Raw genomic sequence first — 24070 nt, 5'->3', positions numbered from 1 at the left:
CCCGTGGACCAGAGGCAGCTCCAGACGGTTCAGAGTCCGTGGTCCTCTATTACCCTCTCGCTCAATCTAACGTTCCCGGGCGCCTGAAATCGGCGGCTTCTCGGACGGCTGGTTTCTTACGGATCTAGGATGCCTGATCTCCGGACAGCTGCTTTCTCGAGGATGGCGGCGCCTAGGTCCCCGGCTACCCAGACGGATCGTTCTAGCCGGAGCTGGGACTGCTCTCCGCGCTCTGGACGTCCCGGGCTCTGCGCTGCGGGTGATGCCCACCGGACGCGACCTCCTCTGCAGGTTTGCGCTCTGGCTCTCGGAGAGCCCTGACCCACCTTTCTACCCTAGCCGCGGCCCCAGCCCCCTGCTGGAGCCCTGGTCCACGTCTTCCTCCTGCTAGCGCTCTCCCTCTCTGCGTCCCTAACCTTCCTCCCCTCCCTCCCTGGGCGGCAGTGCGGGTGGTGTGAGCCGGCGCGCGGCGGGAGCCGCTATAAGCGGCCGGGGGGTTGGGGGGCGGGCCTGGGGGGGCCCGAGCGACCCCTGGCGCCCAGAGAGGGAAGCGTGGAGGCGGGGCAGGCCTCGGCCCCCGTCCCGCGTCCCCCCAGCCTCTCGGCTCCTGACCCGCTCTTAGCCAGTTCTGCAGGGATTCACTGCCCCCACCCTATCCTTACTTTCACCCTCTACCCTGAGTTTGGTATTCCCAGAGCCTGAAGGCGGCCACAAACAGCGATGGGATAAAGAAGCGGTCGAGATACACATAAGAAGATAGAGGTAGATTCCTGAGCAAAAAATGAGCCCTCCCTGGCTCCCCCCACCCCCACCAAAAAAAAAAAAAAAAAAAAAAAGCCCGCAAGCAAACAAAAAGACTAGGAAAGAATAGAAATTTGCAACTCAGTGCCCATGACCAAATAATCTATGATCAAGGGTTCAACGGGTACGTGTTGGCCCGAACAGGAAAAGGCAAATCTCCAGGCACCTCTACTACCCTCGACCCCAGGGTTGAGGGGCGCAGAGCAAACGAGAGAGCGAGGGAACAGAGTGAGCAAACAGACCAGCCTGGGAAAGCGACAGGAAACCTACAGGAAGGCAGAGAAGGAGCTACAGAGAAATCAAAGGGCCGGAAAGCCAAATAGAGACGCAGAGACAGAGACAAAGCTTGCCAGAGAGACTGACAGCCCCAGAGGGGGAGAGGGGGAGACAGAGACGGAGAGAGAGAGACGGGAGCCAAGACAGGTTGACAGATCGAGAGAGAAATGTAAATGGCGCGCTGCAGAGAGACACCCAGGTCCGTGTTCGGACTCCAATGTGACATATCAACTGTGGGGAAGACGCGGAGGCGGGGCGCTTCCTGGAGCAGTGTGGTAGGCTGCGGGCCTGTGCCTCGCGACAGTGTGCTGGCAAGTGTGGACGTGTCCATGGGACCCTGGCCTTGTGTGTCCCTGGGTGAGTGGGATTGTGGATCGTGTGTTGTCTTTGTGTGTATATGTGTGAGGGCTGTTGGAAGGGAGGTTTTATATTTGTCTTTCTCCTAGTCCCTAAATGTGGCACCCCACAAATGTCATCTCTCCTATCTCAGGACTGAAGTGGTGAGTTTACTGGGGAGAAAGAGTCAGAAGGCCCTGCAGGCCCAGCCCAGCCCCACTGCTGCCCTTGTGCTAGACCTTGGCCAGCACCAGGATCTCTGCCCCTTCCCCCTCCCTCAAAGGGCTGCGGTCAGATGGAAACTCAGAGAAGTTGGACCTCACATTACGAATGTTTGGGGGAGGGATTTGAAATTGGCTATGCAAAGTAATAGAACAGATAATGCAGATTCAGTGCTAGGCACCCTCCTGTGAGAGGTGAGTGGTCATTCCGGTGGCCAAGAGGAAACATCCTTCCTCAGGATCTGGCCCCTCGAGGGGAAATTTCCTGCTCATAGGGTCTCCGGGGGCCAGAAGCTTGAAGAAGGGGTCCCAGGACTGGCAAACTGGGATATTTGGAGGCCCTGGAGGTGGAAAGCTGCAAAGGATCTCTTAGAGACTAGAATAAGCCACTACTGTAATGTATGTATAAAAGTACAATACATAAAATGAGAGTCCAGGGTACATCAGGGCATGATTATTGGGTGGAAGGTAATTCCTTCATCTCTTGTTTCCTGTACCCCTTCTCTGCACCTCCCAGCCCATAATGGTGCAGGAAGAAAGAGGTTGCTGAGGCTTGGCCTGTTGGAGGGAGGCCCCCTACGTGCTTGAAAGGGTTGGGAGAGAAAGGATTGGCAGTCAGTGGGGGAGGGGCCTCCTCCAACCATAAATACAAATTTTATTCAAGGTCTTTGTCGCCATTTGTCTTCCTCGGGGGGCTAAGGGCCATGTCGCCCCGTGCATGTCTAATTCCAAATCTGCTCCCCCAGGCTGGATGATGGATGGATCAGAGAGGAGAGAGCAGGCCAGGGCTCACACTGGCCTCCCTGGCCGATCCTCAAGCCCCGTCGACCCCAGGTCGTTCCACCTCTCCCTCCTCCTCCCCCTTCTCCCACCACCCACTCACTGAAGGCCCTCTCTGCTCAGCCCTGCTCCCCATCCCTCGCTCCGACTTACCAAGGCCCTCTTTTTGAGCTCCTCCACCTCAGCCCTTTCCAGGTCCTAGCCCTCTTCTCTCTGGAGCTTGCCTTCTCCTCCTGTCCCCAGCCCAGACTGTGAGCTTCGGTGACCAGCAGGGCTGCAAGGCGGCAGCGGGTGTGTGTGGTGGGGGAAGCAGGCTTGGCTCACAGGAGCCGAGGGGCCAGCTCCATGAATTTATTCATGTTCTGTTGCTCTTTCCCCACGCTCTGGAATGAAGCTGCCAGCTCACCAGGTCCTTATTGCTTCCCCTGCAGCTGTCACATTCGGCTGAGGAGGGACCTGGGTAGGGTCAAGGCCAGCTAGTGCTCCTGGGGCCAGAAGCCAAGTGTCTGGGCTCAAGAGCACCTGCTGGGGCCCAGGCTGGGTCTGGAACAATTTACTCAGAGCTCCTTGGGCAAACCGAACTGGGAGGCCCAGGGAGGTGATGTGGTTGGGAATGGGAAATAGGTAGAGAGATGTGCTTCAGGGCACAGAATGGGCAGAGGAGGAGGGGAGAGGGAGGAGGGGAGAGGGGGAGAAAGGCTTTGAGTCCCCTAGGTGCCCCCTATTGAAAAGCACAGCCCAGTCTGAATTCTGCCTTACCCTCTGCCCTTGACTCTATACTAACCCTGACCCTAATCCCAAAGTATCCACTTGACACTTCTCCAATCGTAAAATAAACCCTAACTCCATAACTTGATGCAAAATGGAACTCATCCTCACCCGTTCTGTCCTGGAACCCAGGGGTCTCTCAAGAATTTTCTCCAGGGCTTACAACCAGGTGTGTGTCAGAGTTCTGAGGACTAGACTTTAGATTAGTATGTGATTAGCATATGATTTGCATGCGATATATCCCTTCTACTCTGAGGAAGTTTTCTTGTTAAAATTTTATGAAGTCTAGCCGAAAGGTCCTGGCTCCTTGAAGTTTTTTTGTTCCTTCTCCCACACTCCTTGTCACAGACCCCTTCAAGGGAAGAAAGGAGTGAGGAAATGAGCAATAGAAAACTCATGGGAGGAAAGATCCTGGCAGCGTGATTGACTCCTGTCACTTGAAGGGTAACCTCCACAAGCTTCAGTTTCCTCACCTGTAAGAACAGAGGAACCAGCTGGTTGATGTTACATTAAGATAAAAGGAAATGCCTCTCTCCCCCACGCACCCTCTCCTTCCCCACCTTTCAGGGCCATTATACTGTGGTTCCTCTCCATTTTCCTCCATCCCACCCCCCATGCACACACTCTGGCTTTCAGTCCCCACATGTTAACGTTAACACAATTGCTTCCAGTTCTGGAAGCAATCTGAGTTGCATGGTACCAGACTCCTGGTATGAAGAGAAAGGAAAAGTGCCCACCTGAGAGGACAGAGAATAACATGGATAGGGAAATAGTATGATCAAGTGCTTACAGTATTTTAGAGCTCTTACAAGTAAGTTCTCTCATTGCATCCTGGATGCATCCTGAGAGGTGGATATATTGTCTCCATTTTACAGATGAGGAAACTGAGGAGAAATGCTTGCCCTGTATCACCCTGTAAGTGGCAACCCTAGAACTCGAGTTCTGATCTCCTGGCTTCCTTTTCACTGCCCTGGAGAGGAAAGATGACACCCAAGGCAGTGAAAGGGCGAGAAAAGCAAGACAGAATTGGGGAGAGAGACGTGAATGGGTTTCAGGGAAGACCTATGAGTTTGAGGCCAACGCGCCAGGGCCTTGGCTCAGCGTATCCCCCATCCTCCACCCCCTGCCCTGACTCCCAACTGGTGCTCAGTTGTTAGCTAATGGATGTTGGCCCAAGTCAGCTGCGGAGATGAGCTAAGTCCGAAGGGGAGAGGGAAGGGAAAAAGGACGGAGAAGGAAACAAAGACAACCGCAGAAAAATATGCCCCAGAGACGGAAAGCAGGAGAGCCGACCGGAGTTGCTGAGGACCGCTCTCCTCGCCGCACCGGCGGGAACACAGTTGCGGCCCAAGAACCTTCGTACACTTTGCCTTCCCGCGCGGGGGTCGACAGACCTCAGTGAAGGGCAAGAGGGCAGGTACGCCGCCAGGCCTAGGCCCTCCATTCATCCGCCGCGCATTTCGGTGCAGCCAGAGCTCTTGGGACTGAGAACAGGCTCCTGGCTCCACAAGGAGCGGGTAGAGATGGCTCCCCAGCTATCTGTCAGGCCAGATCACGCTGACTTCCTTCCGCAGCCCTTGACCCCTTGCCAGGTGCGGTTCCTCGCCCTAGCCTCTCTCTCCACCTCCTTCTGCTCCCGTCTCCCCGCCGCTGTCCACCAGCTTCAGCCTCCAGTTAATGAAATCTGGCGAGCGGCCGCACAGACGGCGGTCATTTCTCCGCCGGAACAGTGGATCCCGCGGGGGGAGACCGACGGGTGAGCAGAGGATAGGTGGTGCGGTGAACCGAGCGCCGGTCTCCGACTGGTGAGAGCCCGAAGCGAGGGAGGCAGCACCAAACTGGAATCTTCGAAGGCTCGGCGAAACAAGGTCGGCCCTTAGGATGCCTTCTGCCCGGGGTCCCTAGTTCTTTCCTTTTGTCCAACAAGAAGGAGACTTCGCAAACCCCATACCCATCGCTCCCTGACCCGTGTCGACCTGGGACTCCTCGTCTCGCACCCTAGGCGGATCTGGTTCCCTTGTGCGAAACGCGTGGCGGTTCTGAGCCGGCGGCCGCGGCCCGGTGCTTCCTCCTACCTCCTTCCATCTCTTCCTCCTTTCTCCCCCTCCTTCCCGCGCTCCCTCCCCGGCGGCCGCGGCCTTTATTAGGGATTCCGCGGCTGTCGGTCCCGCCATCCATCCTGTCCGCCGGCAATTAGGCGGCCAGACAAAGAGCAGCTTCGGATGGATGAGGGTCCCGGCGGATCGGAAATGTGAAGGGTCAGCGCTGCCGCCCGCGGCGCACCCCGCTCCCCCTCCGCATAATCACCGGCCGCCCGTCACTCAGCCGGCCGCCCGGGGAGCTCCAGGGCCGGGGCTGGGGGAGGGCGGGGGGTGGGACTGCAGCCTAGGCGCCTAGGGCAGGGCGAAGGCCGACCGACCTGCCACAGGGGCGCCCCCTGCGGGAGAATGGAGGACCGCAGGAGGCCCGAGGCACCTGGAGGAGAGAGAGGGCAGGGCACGGTGCCCCGCGATCCCTGAAGGCGGATGAGACTACTGCCTGGGGGCATCCTGTACGGATGCTAGGACTTTGGCTGCGGGGGAGAGGAGAATGGGGGCCTACGCGCCCCCTGCTGGGAGGCTGGGGGACGAAGCCTTAGGGCCTCGGGTCTGCAGAAGTGGAACCGAGCCCAGGATGAATCCCCTTAGGGTCTGTAGCCTAGTGCGCCTCCTATTGGATTAAAGCGATACTGCGCTTCTGTTGCCGGATCTCTTTAAGTGAAATCTAACCGGAGAACATCAAACCCAGAAAAGCTCCAAGGCTGGGCAAGCCCGAAGGGAGCCAGAGGAAGTTCAAGGAGTCCGGGTTTTACTGCGGATTCTTTGGCCCTAGCTCCCAGCTGACAAATCAACATCTCAATCTGACAATTAGTAGTGGAGGTGGGGGGAGAGGGGCTCTCGCCGCCTGGGCCGCTTAGCCCTCCCGGCGGGCGGCAGAGAGGTGGGCGGTGCTGGCAGTGATGAACGACTCCGGGGGGGCCCCGGGCCCCGAGCGCGCATTCATTACTCGACTGACAGGCGGACGGCAGGCCGGGCGGGCCGCGAGTGGACGTGCCAGGAAAGAGGCAGAGGCAAGAGCAACATTAAGAGAGGTGTATAGCAGCCCAGTGCCCGGCAGCTCCCGGCTCTTCACCTGGTACTTGACTTCCTTGAGCTCAGCGTTTTTGTTGGAGCTGGCCGTGGTCGCAGAATTTGGGTAGCGGGGACAGGGGTTTAAGCCTTCTGCTTAGGTTAGGCGAATGAAGGTCTAAGATGTCAAGAAAGTGTGTAGACAGGCTTTAAGACTAGGCGCTCCCGCCTGACCTCGGAGGAATTGTGCGTGTCTGCGCACACAGGGGTGGTGTGTTGTGACAGGGATTGATGGGTGTGGGTCGCGTGTGGGGGTCGGCGATTGTGTGTGTCAGTGTTAGGGATGTGTCGGCCTGATTTTGTCAGCGGAGGTGTAAGTGCTGCGTGTGTCTGAGGAGGAGCTGCCACCGCTCCGTGCGTGTCTGTCCCCTGCCCCCCGCCCCGCCCGCCTTGCTGTCAGCTCTCTGTCTCCACTTCTGTAGGAAACAGCAGTGTGCCCGGTGACAGCTGAGGTGTGCTGCTCGGGGTGGGGGGATAGTGTTAACTGTGAGGCTGCTGGTTCAACAACTGCTTCCTTCCACCACCTCCACCCCAAACATCATTGCTCTCTCAAGCTTCCTGAAAGCAGTGGATGCTTTTTCCAAAGCCTGGGGACCCAGCTGCTAAGTCCTGGGGAAGGAAGTGATGACTACCAGAGTTTTCTACCTTCCACATACATGTATACATAGACACAGTCTCCATCTCATATATAGTCGCTAATATAAGATGTGATCTACAACCCCTCTGGCCTCCCCAGGCTGCTGGTGGATAGAGAGGAGGAGGTAGATCTCAGGAAGGGAAAGGGCAGACCATCAGACCTCTAAGAGAGCCCACATCTTTGGGGCCTAGGCTAGTCTTCCAGGATTCTTACCTTTTGGGTTTCAGGTCCAATTACTAGTTGACACCTTAGGAGAATGTCCTAATTATATTTTAATTCCTTTCCCTAATAACCCTCTTTCTTCACCTGACTTTGTCTCCACTCTCCTTCCCCCTCTCAAACACACCAGAAGGTTGACCTTCCCATTCCTGAATCTTCCAGGTCTACAGAGCAGAGAGTTGACCTGATTCTGGGTCTCTGGTCCTGTTTTGGTCAATGTGTCTTTGAGCCACTTTCCCTTGGCTTGTTCTTCTTTAAACATAGGGTGTCTCTTGGAACCCTCTCTATTTTTGTCTCTGTACCCTCTTTGTGTCTGTATATCTCCAGGTTTAGGAATCTCTTCCAAATTTTCCCCCCTACATTTAGGGGTCTCTCTTTGTTTCTCTGGGGCTTCACCCTCTCGTCATACCCAACAGTGAGGCCCATGGGGACGGGGAAGGGAGTAGAACTTCCTTCCTGCAGCCATCCAGAGGCGACTGCAACCTAAGGATGGCTAGGTAATGCCAGGGCCGGGACACGGCCGGGTCGCTTCTCATTCAGGGCACAGACACTTGGTCGATGCCCGGCTGTCCGCCCCTCTCCCCACCCCCAAGCCGCCCTCCTCCAAGCCCCCGCCCCCTCCGCCCGCCCGGAAAAGGCAAATTTGACATTTTTAAATCCCGAGCCTTGGAGGGATCGATGCGGCCCCGGGGCCCCGCCCGGGGTCGATATTCCTGATTGGGAAGCGGCCGCTGAGCGGAGCGCGCGTGTAAATCACCCGGACTGGGGGAGGGGGCGCGGGAGCCGACCGCTTCCCAGACGCTGGGAGCCACGCGGGGTCCCGGCTCGACCCCACCCCAGGGCAACGGAATGAGGAGAGAGATAGGCCTCAGACCCGGAGACAAGCCAGCCCTTGGACTCCCGCCTCCCCCACCCATCTCTAACTCTGTGGGCCGGCTCCGGTCTCGCTTCAGCGGCCGCCACCCTCCGTTGCCCCTGGAGCCGCCGGGGAGGCCGGTGTCGGAGCCAGCCATGCGGCGGCTTCTCTCCGGCCGCTCCCGCGGGGCCTGGGCTTCGGCGGCGGCTGTCACGAAGCCGACAGGCCGGGCCGGCCGCGAAGGGGAGGGTGGCGGGGGAGAGGTGGGGGGACGGCTGGCGCGGATATGGCTCACAGTGGGCGCGCAACAGATGTTTGCGGGATTGAGGGACAGCAAGGCGGCGTGGGCACCGCGCGGCGCTGAGCCGGGGCTGAAGGCGGGGGTGGGGGGCGGGGGCAGTCCAGACCTGTCGGGGGTGAGAATCTGGCCTTCTAGCGGGGGTGAGCAGGTGCCCCTGGCGCTCAGGGGAGGCTGAGTTGGATAGACCACCCCCCACCCCGCCCCCGGTCAGTGGACCAGGGTAGCAGAGAACAAAAGATAATGGGGGTGAGAAGGCAAGTTCGGACCCCACCTACAGCCGCCTCCGCCGCTCCTGCCCTCCAAGCCTCTCATCTCTCGGCTGGAGAAACCGAGGCAGCGGAGGTTGAGAAGGGTCAGGATGGTTAAAAGCGATGTCAGCCACGAGGCTGGGGGTAGCAACCAAAATTCCCGCGTGAGTCTCAATTCACCTACCCGCCCCGGGTCCTCTTGCGGGTAAATACACCGCCACGTTCCCGGTGCCCCCACCCCCCGCCACCGCAGCTCAGACCCTTCGCTCCTGCTTCAGCTTGTCAGATCACCGCCCCTCCAGCCCGCGTCAATCCCCACCCCGCGCCAGTTTATAGAACAACAATTTGGGGAAAACAATCCAGGCCGAGTGACGGCCCCGTAATTGTGACAAAGTGAGTGCGGGCGGCTGGAGAGCGCGCTCAGGCGGGAGCGCGGCGGGGCGAGGCGGAGGTAGGGGCGCCTCCAGTTCGCCCCCCACCCTCTCGTTCCCATTCCGGTCATCTCCCACCCTTCTCCTTGACTCTTCTCCAATTTTTCTTCTCTCGGCTCCTCGCGCCTCCCCTCGCTCGTTCCTCCATCGCTCTTTCCCTTTCCTCTTGGTAACTGCTCTTCTCCAGCCCCCGCCCCGCCGCAGCCCCTCCCCCGGTGCGCTTTTTTCCCTCTCGCTTCTCGCTGTCTCCTCCGCCCTCCACTTGCTTCTCCATCTTTTTCTCGTGCCAGTCGCCTTTGGGACCCTGGCCCCCAGCCCACAAATCCGCTTCTCTCCCAGTCCCGGCTTCCTGAAGTCGAGCCCTGAGCCTCCTCCCGGGTCCCCACCTTCTGGGAGGCCTGCGCGGCCCGGCACACAGGGGGTTCCTCCCGCCCCACAGCGACGGCCCCCAGGCCCAGGCGGGCTGCCTCTCCCCTCCCGCTCCCGTAGCTGCCTCTCCCACCCCTGTCTCTGCGCCCGGAGCCAGTTTGTTTGTCCAGCGGCGGCCTCGGCCGCTCGAGCTGTTTGCGGAGCTTAGCGCGCCGCCGCGCAGTGCCGGCCCAATTAAGTCTCATTCATTATTCAGCGCCCCAGTGCTCCCGCGCCCAGCAGCTGGCGGCTCCAGTGTCGCTTTGATGCCCCTCCCGGCCCTGGCCCCTCCGTGAGTCCTAGGGAGCAGACAAGAGGATCTGCTTTCCCTCCCTGGACCAGGAAGAGGACTGGAGGGGCTGGGAATATAGGAGGGAACAGAATCTGTCGACTGCGGGGAGGCGACAGGGGCAAGACCTCCAGGCCCACCCCACCCCCAAGTCAAAGATGGGGAAACTTGAAGATCCACGCTTTTTCTTTACAGAGGAGGAAACAGGCCCACTCCACCTCCCCAAAGCCAAGGTCACGTAGCAGGGTTGGAGCCCACGACATTGAAGTGAGGGGATCTTGCATCCCACTTCCATCCCAGCCTTGAGGCTGGAGGACACCGCAGATTATTCTCCTGGTGGGGAGGTCCTCACCCCCATCCTTTTCTGCTCATGGATCTCTCTCGCGCCAAAGTCAGCGAGATACAGCTGACTTGGGGTTCCTGAGGGACTCTCAGGTCTCTGGCTTGGATCTAGATGTATTGCCCCTGACTAGCGGGCCTGGAGGCGGGCAATGAGGCAAACTTGAGGGGAGAGCCTCTCTCTGTAGCCGGTACCCTGGTGTCTCTCCCTTAGGCAAATTGGAAATGAAGCCATCCAAGGCAGTCTTGAACGGCAATGGAATAGGGAGAGAGGACTGAAGCCTGAGGTGAGGGACCCATTTGTGAGGGTGCAAAGCGGTGATCAAGGGCTTCTTTTTGCTTTTATAGGCCCCCCACCCCGCCCCGCCTCGCCCTGGGCTCCTTTGCCCCAGCATCTAGACAAGGTGAGCCTGGGGATCCGCCCGACACCTCCCGTCCGCAAGCGGCAGCGCCACCTGGTGGTCGTTCTGTAGTAATGTAGGCGCTCTTGGCCTGGAGTGGGCGCTGCGCCAGCCGGGTTGAGCCTGGGGAGGAGGAATACGCCAGAAAGGTGATCCCTAAGGGGCGAGGGAGGGCCTTGGGGAGGAGGGGCCTGGCCAGGACGGCCCAACTTCCGTGACACAGCAAACACTGAAAGACAAAGTCCACTTGGATGGAAGTGGGAGCGGAATGAGAGGGGCCATTTTGACTGTGGTCAAAGGAAATGTCTGATCTGGAATCCGAGGTACCCAGGTACAGCTGCTCACCCTGGGACTAGCGGGTACTAGTCCCCGGGCCTGAGCCCCACAATATGGAGGGACCTTACAAGTTTGTCGTGGAAGGCGGTGGTTGAAATGTGAGGTTCCTGGGTCCAGGTCAAAATGTAGCTTTCTAGACCTGGAGGGAACTCAGGACCTCTTTCAAGTTTGACTTGTATCAAGATTTCTTGGTCTGGAGAGATGGGAGGCTGGAGAAGGGCTAAAATTTCTGCTAGGGGTCTGTGGGCAGCCACAGTCGGAGTTGGGGAGGGGGGTTAGGTGGTATGGTAGGGGACTTTAAAAGTTGTATAGGAACTTTCCAGGGATATTGTATTTATTCAGTTTTATTTTTTATTCATTTTTATTCACTCACCCCCACTCCCAAACCGAGAGTCCCTTCCAGGAGGTAGGTGGTCTGAGGGGAGGTCTGCAATTTAAGCTTATGCTTTTCTGTCCCTGTGCTGAGTTCTCACTTACTCAACCGAAAGCACTTATAACTTTTTTCTCTAACCTTGGAGTCCCTGTGGTTATAAAGAACAGAGATGAGATTCTAGACCTAAGAATATGGGAGAGCTACAATTGCAGGGACGCTCAGGAAGAGCTGGACTTGACTAATATTGGAAGAAGTGTTACTGTGTTGGGGTCTGGACATAATCTTATGACTGCTTTTTTCCATGTCTTAGGGTCTAAGGATAACTCTGGGGCCATGACTGCCATGATTCTCACAGACGACTCCAGATTTCTGCATTCCAGGCAATGGCAGGTGCCACTGGACTTATTGTGAGACCGTTTTCTTAGAGGATGGCCAAGAGGCTCCTGATGACTTACGCCCTCTGGGCTGTAGGGGGCCCTGCTGGTCTCCACCACCTGTACCTGGGACGGGACAGCCATGCACTGCTCTGGATGCTTACCCTGGGGGGTGGTGGTCTAGGCTGGCTCTGGGAATTCTGGAAGCTCCCAAGCTTTGTTGCTCAGGCCAACAGAGCCCAGGAGCAGAGGCAGAGCTCAGGAAGGGGGATACCTCCTCTAAGTCTCATTCGCTTTGTTGCCCAGATGATAGTGGGCATCTATTTTGGCCTTGTGGCTCTCATTAGCCTTTCCTTCATGGCCAGCTTCTATATTGTGGGCCTCCCTCTGGCAGTTGGCTTAGGGGTCTTGCTGGTGGCTGCCATTGGCAACCAGACATCAGACTTAAAGAACACTCTAGGGGCCGCCTTTCTTACTTCACCTGTCTTCTATGGCCGCCCCATAGCCATCCTGCCCATCAGCTTGGCTGCCAGCATCACAGCCCAGAAGCATCGCCGCTACAAACCTTCAGCTGGGTCAGAGACGCTCAGCGTGCGGCTCTACCGCCTGGGCTTGGCTTACCTTGCTTTCACAGGCCCGTTAGTATACAGTGTCCTCTGCAACACAGCTGTTGCCCTCAGCTATGTGGCAGATACTCTTGGCTCCGTCTTGAGGTGGTTCAGCTTCTTCCCCCTCCTTGGGCGCCTTTTGGAGTCTATCTTCCTTCTACCTTTCCGAGCCTGGAAGCTGCTGGTAGGAGATCATGGCATCAGCAGCAGCTACTTCCAAGAGTGGGCGAAGCTTTATGAGTTTGTTCACGGTTTTCAGGATGAGAAGCGTCAGCTGGCTCTCCAGGTAAGGTTTCTTCCCTCTCATTGCTGTCTAAGATGGCTCCAGGAGTTAGGCTAAGTCTCACTGGGGCTGGTGTGGAGGTACTGTTTTCATGTCTGCTGGGTCAGACCCCAGAAGGGTATCCTGACTTCTCTGGTCTTTTGTGTGCAATGGGTGATGGTTCAGTGACTCTAATAAGGAGTGGGAAAAGATATATGTATGTTATTTTCTTTTTACTGAGGTATAATATGTATATAAAGTACACTAATTTTATGTAGATACCTATTTAACCATCACTCAGATGAAGGTATGGAATATTTCCATAATTAATAAGGTTCCTTTGGGACTTCCCTGCCAGTCCAGTGGTTAAGACTCTGAGCTCCCGTTGTGGGGGTCATGGGTTCGATCCCTGATCAGGGAACTAGGATCCTGTATGCTGCATAGCGCAGCCAAAAACAAAAGAAAACAAAAAAGAAGATTCCCTCATGCCCCTTCCCAATCTATACTCCTTTCCTGGGGAAGAATCTGTATTCAGACAGTTATTACCATAGATTAATTTTGCCCATTCTTGGGCTTCATATAAATGGGAATCATCCAGTGTATACTTTTTTGTGTCTGAGTTCTTTCATTCAACATTATGTTTGTGAAATTTACTCATACACAGGATTATAAATTGTTTTCATAGTTGTTTGATGTCCCATTATGTGAATATACCACAATTTATCTATCCATTCTATTGTCAGTGAACATCTGGATTAGCTGCTACAAACACTCTTGTACATGTCTTTGATGGACATATATGCTTATTTTGCATATATGTAAGGAGGAGACCTTGTCAAGGATGCCAAGTTCCAGGTTGGAAAATGGGCATCTGTGATTAAAAGCAAATCCTGGTTCTTGCCATGAGATCTAGAACTTGTCCATGTTTCAGAAGGTTGGAATTCTAATCTGAGGCTCTCTGCCTTTCCTGCCAGCAAGTGGAAGCCAATTTCAGCCTGGTTTAGGAAGGTAGCGAGGAGAGATCCAGGAGCCCTTACAACTTATGAGGTTCTAATTTGTTAGCTTCTGTTTCCCTAAGGCTTTTGGTCTCTCAGAGGGGGCAACAAATGAAGAAATACATGGCAGATACCGGGAGCTAGTGAAGACCTGGCACCCTGACCACAATCGGCACCAGATGGAGGAAGCTCAGAGGCACTTTCTGGAGATCCAGGCTGCGTATGAAGTCCTGAGGCAGCCTAGGAAGCCCAGGGCATCCTGGAATTGGGAATAAACTTCCCTTTGAGGTTGGACTGGCAGAGTTGGATCTCTTGTCCCAGCACAGCTTTGCCCAGTGAGGCATCCCAACAGTGTAAAAGAAACTGTCATTTGCAGTGTGTTCTCAGTTGCTCAGTTGTGTCTGATGCTTTGTGACCCTATGGACTGTGGCCCACCAGGCTTCTCTGTCCATGGGATTTCCCAGGCAAGATTATTGGAGTGGGTTGCCATTTCCTTCTCCAATCACTTGCAGTGGAGATGAGAAAGCCTTAAAGAGGTGAGAAAACTATTGTGATTTTGAATTTCTGAATTATTGGCTATTGTAGTCCTGACTTTTTTCTTAATCCACATAATGAAATGAAAGACATATTATAAAACCAATAAAATATCTTTTAGAGACTAGACCACCTGATTTCACCTCTGGTATAGTGATAGATCATGGAGGAGGTTTACTTAACTTTCTTTGTTTTATGTGCAAACCACCAAGTGAGGTGATTGAAGGAAAATATAAGGGTTCAAACATTTCACAAGATGTCTTGTGGCAAAAGGGATTTGATCTTTTCTGTGGACTACCAAGGTGTAAGACTGGGGTTAAGTTTGAAAAGGCTGGAATTCTAATCTTTTCAGGAAAATATTTTAATTTCGGTTATAGGAGAACTTTTTAGAAGCTGTACTTTTCCAAAGAAGGAACAAGCTGCTGTGAAGTGGGGGATAATCCCCCCATCACAGACCCTTCTGCTTGGAATATTGTGGTGAACTTTCAAACTTTACACAAGTGGTTGGACTGGCTGAATTGTCAGGTCTTGTTGAAACTTGGGATTTGATTCTGAGCTATACACCCTGCTCCCTAGTCATTTACAGTCTGGTGGGGGATAATAACACAGGTACACATATTGAAGACTGCCTTGTTCTGTGTTTTGAACTGTGTCCTAAGAGGTGTAAACAGAATGTGTTAGAAAATTGCAGAAGGGATAGATGATACTGTTTTATGGGGAGTTATGGGAAAATTCATGATTTTATATTTCATATACCTTTGTGGGGACTTTGGGGAAACCCTTTGGGGAACTTTGGGGAACCAACAGCCTGAACATCTCAAGGGGGCCTTATCTCATTCCCAGTTGTAGAAGGAACAGCCCAGGATGCCTCAGTTTGAAGAGGAAGCCTGGAGATCAGGAACATGATAGTAAAATTATGTACATTTTCTCCAGCTTTATTTGTGTGTACCACCCTCACACTTTCCTGTTTTCTGAAAGTTAACTCTGAGTAGTATGCATGTTTTTAAAAAGCAGAATTACTTTGGCTTATATTCCCTACTGAGTAAAAAAAATGGCCCAATCAATTGAGAGGAATGAAATTTATAGATATTTTTTCTTTTCATCCATATATATAAAATACTACCCAGTGAATTTATGTACTACAATTTTAAGGCCAAGTTTAACTTTCACACCTTTTTCTTTTACTTTTCTGTTTGTTTTTTTTACTTTTCTGTTTGTTTTTTGAGGTCAGAATTGTTTTTTTTGGGGTGAGCGCGGCAGGCCCGCTGTGGTCAGGTTAGTGTTCTTCCCTCGGAGAAGGAAAAAAAATGCCTGCTGCCTCCTCCTGCCACCTACCTGAGTTAGGGGAATATGCAAAGCTCAGAGGATCCGCCAAGGCCTGGGGGAGATGAAACAGGAGTGGGTGGCACCAGCTGGGCTGCCTTGGTCAGCACTGACTGCCCAGGCGGTGTCCTGAGCCCACATGGGGGCTGAGGCTCCCTGGGAGAGGCGGGCAGGCAGGCAACACCCCAGGGTTGGGGTCCCACAGGCCTCGGGGTAGGGGGTTGGCGCTGGGCTCATGGTAAGCCGAGGTCTGCAGGATCCCAGCCATACCTGGCCAGCATGCCAGAGAGCTGGGCAGTGACGAGCCTTTCACCAGCAGGGTCTGTCTCCTACTCTCGGTCTGGGTCCTTGAGGCCTGGGGGACACAGAAGGCACTTACTAGGGAGCTGAGGCTGGAAGGCTGAAGCCAGAGGCCTGGCTTCCATGTTGCAGCATGCATTATTATTATTCTATATTTTTACTTTTCAAATAACATAATTATACTTTAATGCTATGTAATATTCCCTTATTGGGAGACATTTAAGAGATATATATATATACACACACACATATATATGTATATATATATGTATTTGCTGATACATATTTGTTGTTATAAAGAATGCTGCATCGATATTTTCATGTTTCTAATTCATCTATTCTCTTGAATTATTTCAGAATAAATTCCCATGGGTGGGATTACTGGGTCAAAGGGTATGAACATTTTTATGACTGTTGTCAATATTGCTCTTAAATTGTGGTGCCCAGAACTAAATGCAATTCTCAGATGTGTTCAGACAGAACAAGGTACTGTGGAGCTATTAAGTTCTCAAGGTCTGGACAGTATATCATCCTTTATATCAAGCAGTCTAAGAATTTATTAGCTTTTTTGGAGGGGGGGTGGTTTCTCATGGAGCTTATAGCCAACTAAGGCCCTTAGGTCTTTTCCTAGGCACTGTGTCTTCAAGCTGAGTTTTCATCTACTCTGGGACTTAGGAGACTTTTGAGGACTCCCTGGCTGGAATTTAGTATTTCTTTGCTTTCTTTTTTTCTCTTAACAGTGAGTGTGTGGCCCTAACAAGCCATCAGGTCTCGGTTTATTGCAGTGTTCAATGAGAACTGCAGATGGCGCCTTAAGGCTGTCACAGGGTAAATTATGTCCCTTCACCTTTTTTTTTTTTTTTAGGATCTAGTGGTGGTACCTCCTTTAGTTCAGTTCAGTTGTTCAGTTTTGTCCAACTCTTTGCGACCCCATGGACTGCAGCACGCCAGGCTTCCCTGCCCATTCATCACCAACTCCCAGAGCTTACTCAAACTCACATCCATCAAGTCGGTGATGCCATCCAACCATCTCATCCTCTGTTGTCCCCTTCTCCTCCTACCTTCAATCTTTCCTAGCATCAGGGTCTTTTCCAGTGAGTCAGTTCTTCGTATCAGGTGGCCAAAGTATTGGAGTTTCAGCTTCAGCATCAGTCCTTCCAATGAATATTCAGGACTGATTTCCTTTAGGATGGACTGGTTGGCTCTCCTTGCTGTCCAAGGAACTCTCAAGAGTCTTCTCCAACACCACAGTTCAAAAGCATCAGTTCTTCGGCCCTCAGCTTTCTTTATAGTCCAATTCTCGCATTCATACACGACTCTGGAAAAATCATAGTTTTGACTAGACGGACCTTTGTTGGCAAAGGAATGTCTCTGCTTTTTAATATGCTGTCTAGGTTGGTTATAGCTTTTCTTCCAAGGAGGAAGCATCTTTTAGTTTCATGGCTGCAGTCACCATCTGCAACTAAAGTACCTCCTTAGTCGGTTCATTACCAGAGTTCAGTCCCCTCCTTTTGTTGGGAAGGTTAAGAGAAACTGAACATCAAATTAAATATGTTTTGTAGATTTAATTTAATCTTTTGAGAAACTCTGGGGAAATCTCAGAGCTTTGCTTGAACACAAATTTCATGCCCCTGCTTTGGTTTTTGAAGTTCATACCCCGAGAAGCTGACTTTTTGACTTCTCTTCATGTTGCTTGCCATCTCTTCCTCTTAGTGGCAAGGGATTGAAACTTGTTCAAGTAACCGGTTTTATTTGTTTTGCTCAGGTGGGTTCTGAACAACAAATGCAGAAAATTTACATAGGGTTCCAGCTAAATGAGGTTACATTTCAATAATTTATTGCTTTCTTCATTTTCATATTCCTTTTCTTCCCAATTCTCTTCTTTATCCCCACCTTTCATCCATCTGCTACTTGTAAACTATTATATTAATAATTTTCAGCAAGACCTTGGATTTTCTGGATTTAAACTTCACTGATAAGTTTCAACAGAATAGAGCAGTGCCCTTTGTGGGAAAGTTGGAAGGGAATGATTTTAAAACCCATTCTGTGCCAGACCTTAATTCCATTTGGGGATAAGAAGGGTTGCCGGGAACATCCTCTGCTCGGCACTGACTAACTTAGCATGAGAGCCTGGCTTTGCAAGCATCACTTAAAGGGACGTTATTCCGACTGTCAATAGGTCAGGTACCTTTCAAATGTATTACTGTCAGGAAAGTAATGGGAAGCGTATAGAGGAAATCTAGGTGTCTTCTATTCATATATTTCCCGGTCCCAGATCTGAGGGCCATTGAGGCTCATGTTACTCCCCCGCTTCTCCTTCCTACCTATAATCACCAGTTTGAACTTGGCTTCTCTTTAAAAAAAAAAAAGAAAGATTAAAAATTATTTATTCATTTTCGGCCGTGCTTGGTCTTTTTTGCTACACACAGGCTTTCTTAAGTTGCAGAGGGTGGGAGTGGGGCTACGTTCCAGTTGGGGTGTGAGGGCTTCTCATTGCAGTTGCTTCTCTTGTTGCGGAGCACAGGCTCTAGAGTGCAGGCTCAGTAGTTGTGATGCGCAGGCTTAGTTACCGTGCAGCTTGTGGAATCTACCCGGACCAGGGACAAGCCTGTGTCCCCTGCACTGGCAGGTGGGTTCTTAACCAGCGGACTACCAGAGAAGTCCATTGGCTTCTCTTGCTACCTTCCCTTTCATTCCCGGGGTCCACAGTAAAGAGTGTAAGTTTACTGCTTTTCTCTGTAATTTGAGTTGAAAAACACTTGCTCATTTTATATTGTGTGACTGGGAACTCTGCCTCTTAGCAATTGACTTTTTTGTACAGCCAAGAGACTGATCACTTCGGACCCATCTCCCTTCAAACTCTATTTCTTTGCCATCAGTGTGTTTCTTGTTCTCATGTTCATGTCTTTGCTGATGTCAGTCTTATGTAATTCTTTTTCTCCTCTGCTAATCCAAATCTTTATACTTCTTTTATGATCCAGCTTAAGGTTTATCTCTACATGATGCCTTCACTGATTAGGTCCATCTCCAGTAATCTTTCCTCTTTGAATTCCTTTAGCATTCTTGTCCACTTTGTACTGTTCTATCAAGCATTTACTTACATGTTGCCATATAATTATTCTGTATCTCATGTTTTTGAGTCTTGTCTCTTTGACTATACTGAAGGACTGTTGTTGTTGTTCAGTTCCTAAGTCATGCCCAACACTTTGTGACCCCATGGACTGCAGCATGCCAGACTCGCTTGTCCTTTACTGTCTCCTGAAGTTTGCTCAGATTCATGTCCATTGAGTTGCTGATGCTATCTAACTATCTCATCCTCTGCCAACCCCTTCTCCTTTTACCTTCAATCTTTCCTAGCATCAGGGTCTTTTCCGATGAATCAGCTCTTCACATTGGGTGGCCAAAGTATCGGAGCATTAGCTTTAGCATCAATCCTTCCAATGAATATTCAGGGTTGATTTCCTTTAGGATTGACTGGTTTGATCTCTTTGCAGTCCAGGGGACTCTCAAGTGTCTTCTCCAGCACTACAGTTTGAAAGCATCAATTCTTCAGCACTTCTCCTTCTTTATAGTCCAACTCTCAAATCCGTACATGACTACTCGAAAAATCATAGCTTTGACTATATGGGACTTTGTTGGCAAAGCGATGTCTCTGCTTTTTAATACACTGTCTAGGTTTGTCATAGCATTCCTTCCAAGGAGCAAGCATCTTGTAATTTCATGGCTGTGGTCACCATCTGCAGTGATTTTCGAACCCAAGAAATTAAAATCAGTCACTGCTTTCACTTTTTGCCCATCTATTTGCCTTGAAGTGATGGGACTGAATGTCATGATCTTAGTTTTTTGAATGTTGAGTTTTAAGCCAGCTTAAAACTGACTTCACTCTCCTCATTCACATTTATCAAAAGGCTCTTTAGTTTCTCTTCATTTTCTGCCATTAGAGTGGTATCATATGCATATCTGAGGTTGTTGATATTTCTCCTGGAAATCTTGATTCCAGCTTGTGATTTATCCAGCCTAGCATTTTGCATGATGTACTCTGTATATAAGTTAAATAAGTAGGGTGACAATATACAGTCTTGTTGTACTCCTTTCCCAAAACTTTCAACCAATCCATTGTTCCATGTCCGGTTCTGTTGCTTCTTGACCCTCATACAGGTTTCTCAGGAGACAGGTAATGTGGTCTGGTATTCTCATCTCTTTAAGAATTTTCCACAGTTGGTTGTGATCCACATAGTCAAAGGCTTTAGTGTAATCAATATAGATGTATATGTTTTTCTGGAATTCCCTTGTGTTCTCTATGATCCAACAAATGTTGGCAATTTGATCTCTGATTCCTCTGCCTCTTCTAAATACAGCTTGTACATCTGGAAGTCCTTGGTTCACGCACTGCAGAAGCCTAGCTTGAAGGACAGAAGGACTATCTTCTCTCAATGCAAGTAACAGGACGTTTACTAAATATGCTAAATTTCTGTTTAAGGGAGTTTGGGTTTCTTGAGCATGAGCCACCCATTCTTTTTGCTTGGCTTTGCAATAGACCTTCCTCTCCTACAAACAAACGAACCCCTGCTATTTAACAATTGAGGTTTGATGTCCTTGTTTGTTAAATGAGGACAGTGATGCTTGCCTCACAGGGATGTTGAGACATTCAAATGAGATGTGCTGAGGGCACTTTAGGGTTTCCTAAAACATTTTACAGAGGGTGGCATTATCACTTTTTAAAAAATGGTGACAGACTGTATAGATGAAAGAACATGCTAAAATTCCATGAATGAACTTACAGTAAAGCAGTATTACTTATATTTTTCACACATAGAAACAAATTCACTAAGGATCAATTTCAAGTTTTTAATGAACCTGCAACTGAGTGTTTCAAATCTGAGTTTTGAAATGAGGTTCAAAACTCAAATCTGAGGTTCTGAAATTGTCACTAATTTTGTGATATAAGGATTCAACCTTTGATAATTTAAGGCTCTAACATCTGATACACAATTGAATTTGGGTATGTTACCCATGTCTTTGAACCTCAGTTATGTTATCTATAAAACAGGAAATTCCAACCTAATCAAATCCTTCTAATAGAATCTTATAGAGTGGATGTTCAAAGAAACATTAATCCTACACAGAAGTCTCCTGTGTAAAAAAAGTTTCCTTGGGGGAAAGCTGCATACTATATACTGCATTCCTTTCAATATTAAAAAAACACATTACCATATTAAATGCTCCTGGAAGGAAACCAATTTATTTTGAATTTTTCAAAATTAATTTTTATTGGCGTATAGTTGCTTTACAATAAACCAGTTTATTTTGATTTTACCAAGACTTTCCCAAACTCATTTGGACCTGGAATAGTTTTTTTAGATAACATCTATTCAGCATCCACAAAACTACGTTTCTAAAACACACAGTGTGGACTACCAACATGAATATTCTTAGGTATCAGAGGTAGTCCAAGCAAAGGGAAAAGTATACCCTGATGAGATATTCTCTGCTGGTCTTCATGCTTGTTGTGGTTTGTGGCATCAGCTTTAGTCATCAGAGACGTTAACCTCTTTTTTTCCCCCCTAATAAAAACATGGAATCTGACAATCAGTCACTTTGGATATAGAATATCGACTCAAAGAAAAACATGCTAAAATTTCTGATCACAAGGGTTTATTGGAAAATATATTAAATTAGGTCATGTTAATTTTTGCAGCATATATCTGCCAAGGTGACGATTGCATCATGGTTTATCTTTAGTTCTAATTTGTCTCAGTCATTAGGTAACCTGGGATAAATCATTTCCCTTAAGGCTGAACTGAGATATATGGATGTTTTTTCTAAATAGTCTTCTGTTGTAATCCTTAGCAGTTATTCTAATTATTTCAAAAATTTGGTTGTTTTTGTGTTTTCTTCGGAGTAGGTCACAGTATTATATACTGAATTTATTACAGCGTTTCCTTTCTTCCAATATAATTAGTAGATTTTAAACAATTTGCCACTGTTTTAAAGCAGGCAATGATCAGTTAATTGTGTACCATATAAAGTGAAAACTGTATATGTAGTATAAAGAACAATGAGAATATTAATCTTTATAGCCCAGGTAAAAGGTATTTTTGAAGCATTTGTTCAATATCCTTTTAGAGAGGTTGAATGCTGCATGGAAAAAGATGGGCCATGAGTTGCCGTACCCCTCTTGAAAATTCCACTTAGTAAAACAATGCTTTACGTGACCCACCCTTCTGGGAAAGCCATTAGTTTTTGAGTTAAACCTTGTGAAGAGCCTACACCTACTGTCATCCCAGGGACTTGGCAAACTATTCCTTTCAACCACACTCAGAACTCTCACTTAGAGGAGATATGATTCCATCTCATTCAGTTTCCAGTGATGTTTTGACAACTCATAGATCTGGTCTAGGCATGCTCCTGTATCCACCTCCCTTCTGTTTAAGTGGGATATCCACATATAAAAACTCTCTCCCATTAGATCACAGGCTCTTTTAGGAAAGGCATCATGTCTCTCCTAACAGACTAAGGTTTCCAAGAGTGAGGATTTAATTTTTCTCCCAAGGAAGAGAACATCAGGCAGCAACATCAGGCCCTGTAACAAAGGTGTTACCCAAATGACTTTTGGTTGGTGAAATCAGTCATAGAATAAGATCTTGGATCCTACTGGTTTAGGTCTCATTCTTTAGTATGAAGTTTCCTATTAACCAGGGTCATATCATCCCATTCCTGCACTGTATGGGAAGGCAGAATTGTGGAAGAATTACTCACGCATTCCTCTTTGTTCCTACTTTGCACTTTTCTGTTTTAGCACTTATCATCCTGTTATAGTTATTTAATAGCTTTCATCCTCTATTACAACTGGATACTCTACTTGAGGTGATCTAGTTTTATTCTGTGTAAGTGGCCCACCCCTAGAACAATGTCCCCCACTCATTGGGTGGTCAGTGAAAAGAGAGCAGATATTTGGATGGCCTGCTTCTATTTGAATCTTTGAAAGAAGATTCAATAGTAAGCAACACATTGTGAGTGCCCTAACTAGTTGGATGACCTAATCTGTTTCTTTAGATCTGTAAATGATGTGGTTGGATTAGCTTAGACACTATTAATCAAGGGTCAGTGGGCTCTAGAGGGTTTTTGGCCCTTCCACTCCATCCAAAGCTAAAATCCAAAGGACCAGATCTACTTGGAGAGTTCTACCTGTACTGCCACTCCAACAACAAACCTGTGGGAACCAAAATTACATTATGCCTATGGTATCTATCCACTCCCATATCCACTCTCTGGCTTGTGGTTGGTGCCTGCCCAGAGCCCGTTATACTTTGCCTTCAAAAGAGAACATGGGGACAGACTCTGATTAACCTTTTCAATGCCCACCCTGTAGCCACTCCTGACCAGTTGGCAGTGGGGTGAGTGCTTCATACATGGAGGAAACTGGCTAGAAAGGTGCACAAATATTAAGAGATTGTCTGGCCCTGGGGTGCTTGGGAATCTAACCACGAATAAGAGTGTTTAACAGAAAGATTCGACGGGCAATGTGACTGACCACAGCCGTGTAGAGGGATGCAAAGGACTGAGTAGACCAGAAAACCGACACAGAAATGGACTTGGTGTATCTGGTGAACGTGGCAGCGAACCCTCAACTTGCTCCCGAAGCTACCTTGCACCAGGCTAGGGACACCCATCCTCCCGCCACCACCCCGCAGCGGCCTCTACGGATTCCCAGGAGGCTGAGCGGCAAAGAAGTCCGGACGTCCGGGCGTTTCCCACAGCTGGTGGCTCTGAAATAGCCTTCTGGAATAAAACTTGGGTCGGGAAGGAGGCGAAATGGAAAGTGGTGTTAAGTCGTCGGGGAGAAGTCGTAGGGCCAAAAGGAGAGCCGTCTGGGAGACCAGAGTCCCGGCCGGAATCCAGAGAAATGCCCCTCGAGCGGTTCCCCTCGAGGCGGCCGCCTTCGGCAACCTCCGGGGGAGTTTCGGCTCTTTCCGGCAGTTCCAGCTCGGGCCCTCTACTCCCAGCGCGCGCTGTTCCCCCCCGACCCCACGCCGCGCAGCTCTTTCTGGGACTAGCCATTCTGCGCGCGGCTCCGAGCTCGTGTCCCACACCCCTCCCGACTCCCATCTAGTTTGTTCCCCAACCCACTCTTCCAATCCCTTCCCTGCATCGTTCTTCCCGATTCTCGGCGACGCCTGAGCTTCCTCAACTCGGGCGCGCGATCCACAGGGCGGTGAGGCGCGAGGGACCTGGTAGCGGGAGGAGCTATAACCCGACGGACAGGCAGCCACCTCTCGCCTCGCGCCTTTCCGTGCGCGGGTCTTCGGCTCGCGGGGGCGCCTCGCGCCCGGGCCTCACTCGCGGGCCGGTTGGCTGCAACAGCCTCGAGCTCGGCGCGCCGGGTTCGCGCTGGCGCGAGCACGCGCCCTGTGCGCTGGCTAGCGGGCGCGCACGCGCCCGAGCGGACTGCGGGGCGGGGCGAAGAGCTCGAGCCCCGGCGAGGTC

At 50.6% G+C, this 24070-nt stretch overlaps 1 protein-coding gene across 1 annotated transcript; it reads left to right on the top strand.

The window, feature by feature from the left end:
- Positions 1-10677: 10677 nt before the first annotated feature.
- On the top strand, positions 10678-14087 carry DNAJC22 (DnaJ heat shock protein family (Hsp40) member C22). Its single transcript, XM_065932122.1, has 3 exons — positions 10678-10809; positions 11498-12455; positions 13510-14087. The coding sequence occupies exons 2-3, from the start codon at positions 11616-11618 to the stop codon at positions 13699-13701; spliced, it is 1032 nt and encodes a 343-aa protein (XP_065788194.1). The 5' UTR covers positions 10678-10809; positions 11498-11615; the 3' UTR covers positions 13702-14087.
- The last annotated feature ends 9983 nt before the right edge of the window (positions 14088-24070 follow it).

The sequence above is a fragment of the Muntiacus reevesi genome, chromosome 4, assembly GCF_963930625.1.
Source record: "Muntiacus reevesi chromosome 4, mMunRee1.1, whole genome shotgun sequence".
NCBI lineage: Eukaryota > Metazoa > Chordata > Mammalia > Artiodactyla > Cervidae > Muntiacus > Muntiacus reevesi.
This window is presented reverse-complemented; position numbering and strand designations above follow the sequence as displayed.

What these genes read in the sequence shown, in the direction of transcription:
- DNAJC22 (XM_065932122.1), top strand. Translation starts at nt 11,616, where the DNA reads ATGGCCAAGAGGCTCCTGATGACTTACGCCCTCTGGGCTGTAGGGGGC. An exon ending in AGCGTCAGCTGGCTCTCCAG is followed by an intron (nt 12,456 to 13,509) that starts GTAAGGTTTCTT and finishes TGTTTCCCTAAG; the next exon opens with GCTTTTGGTCTCTCAGAGGG.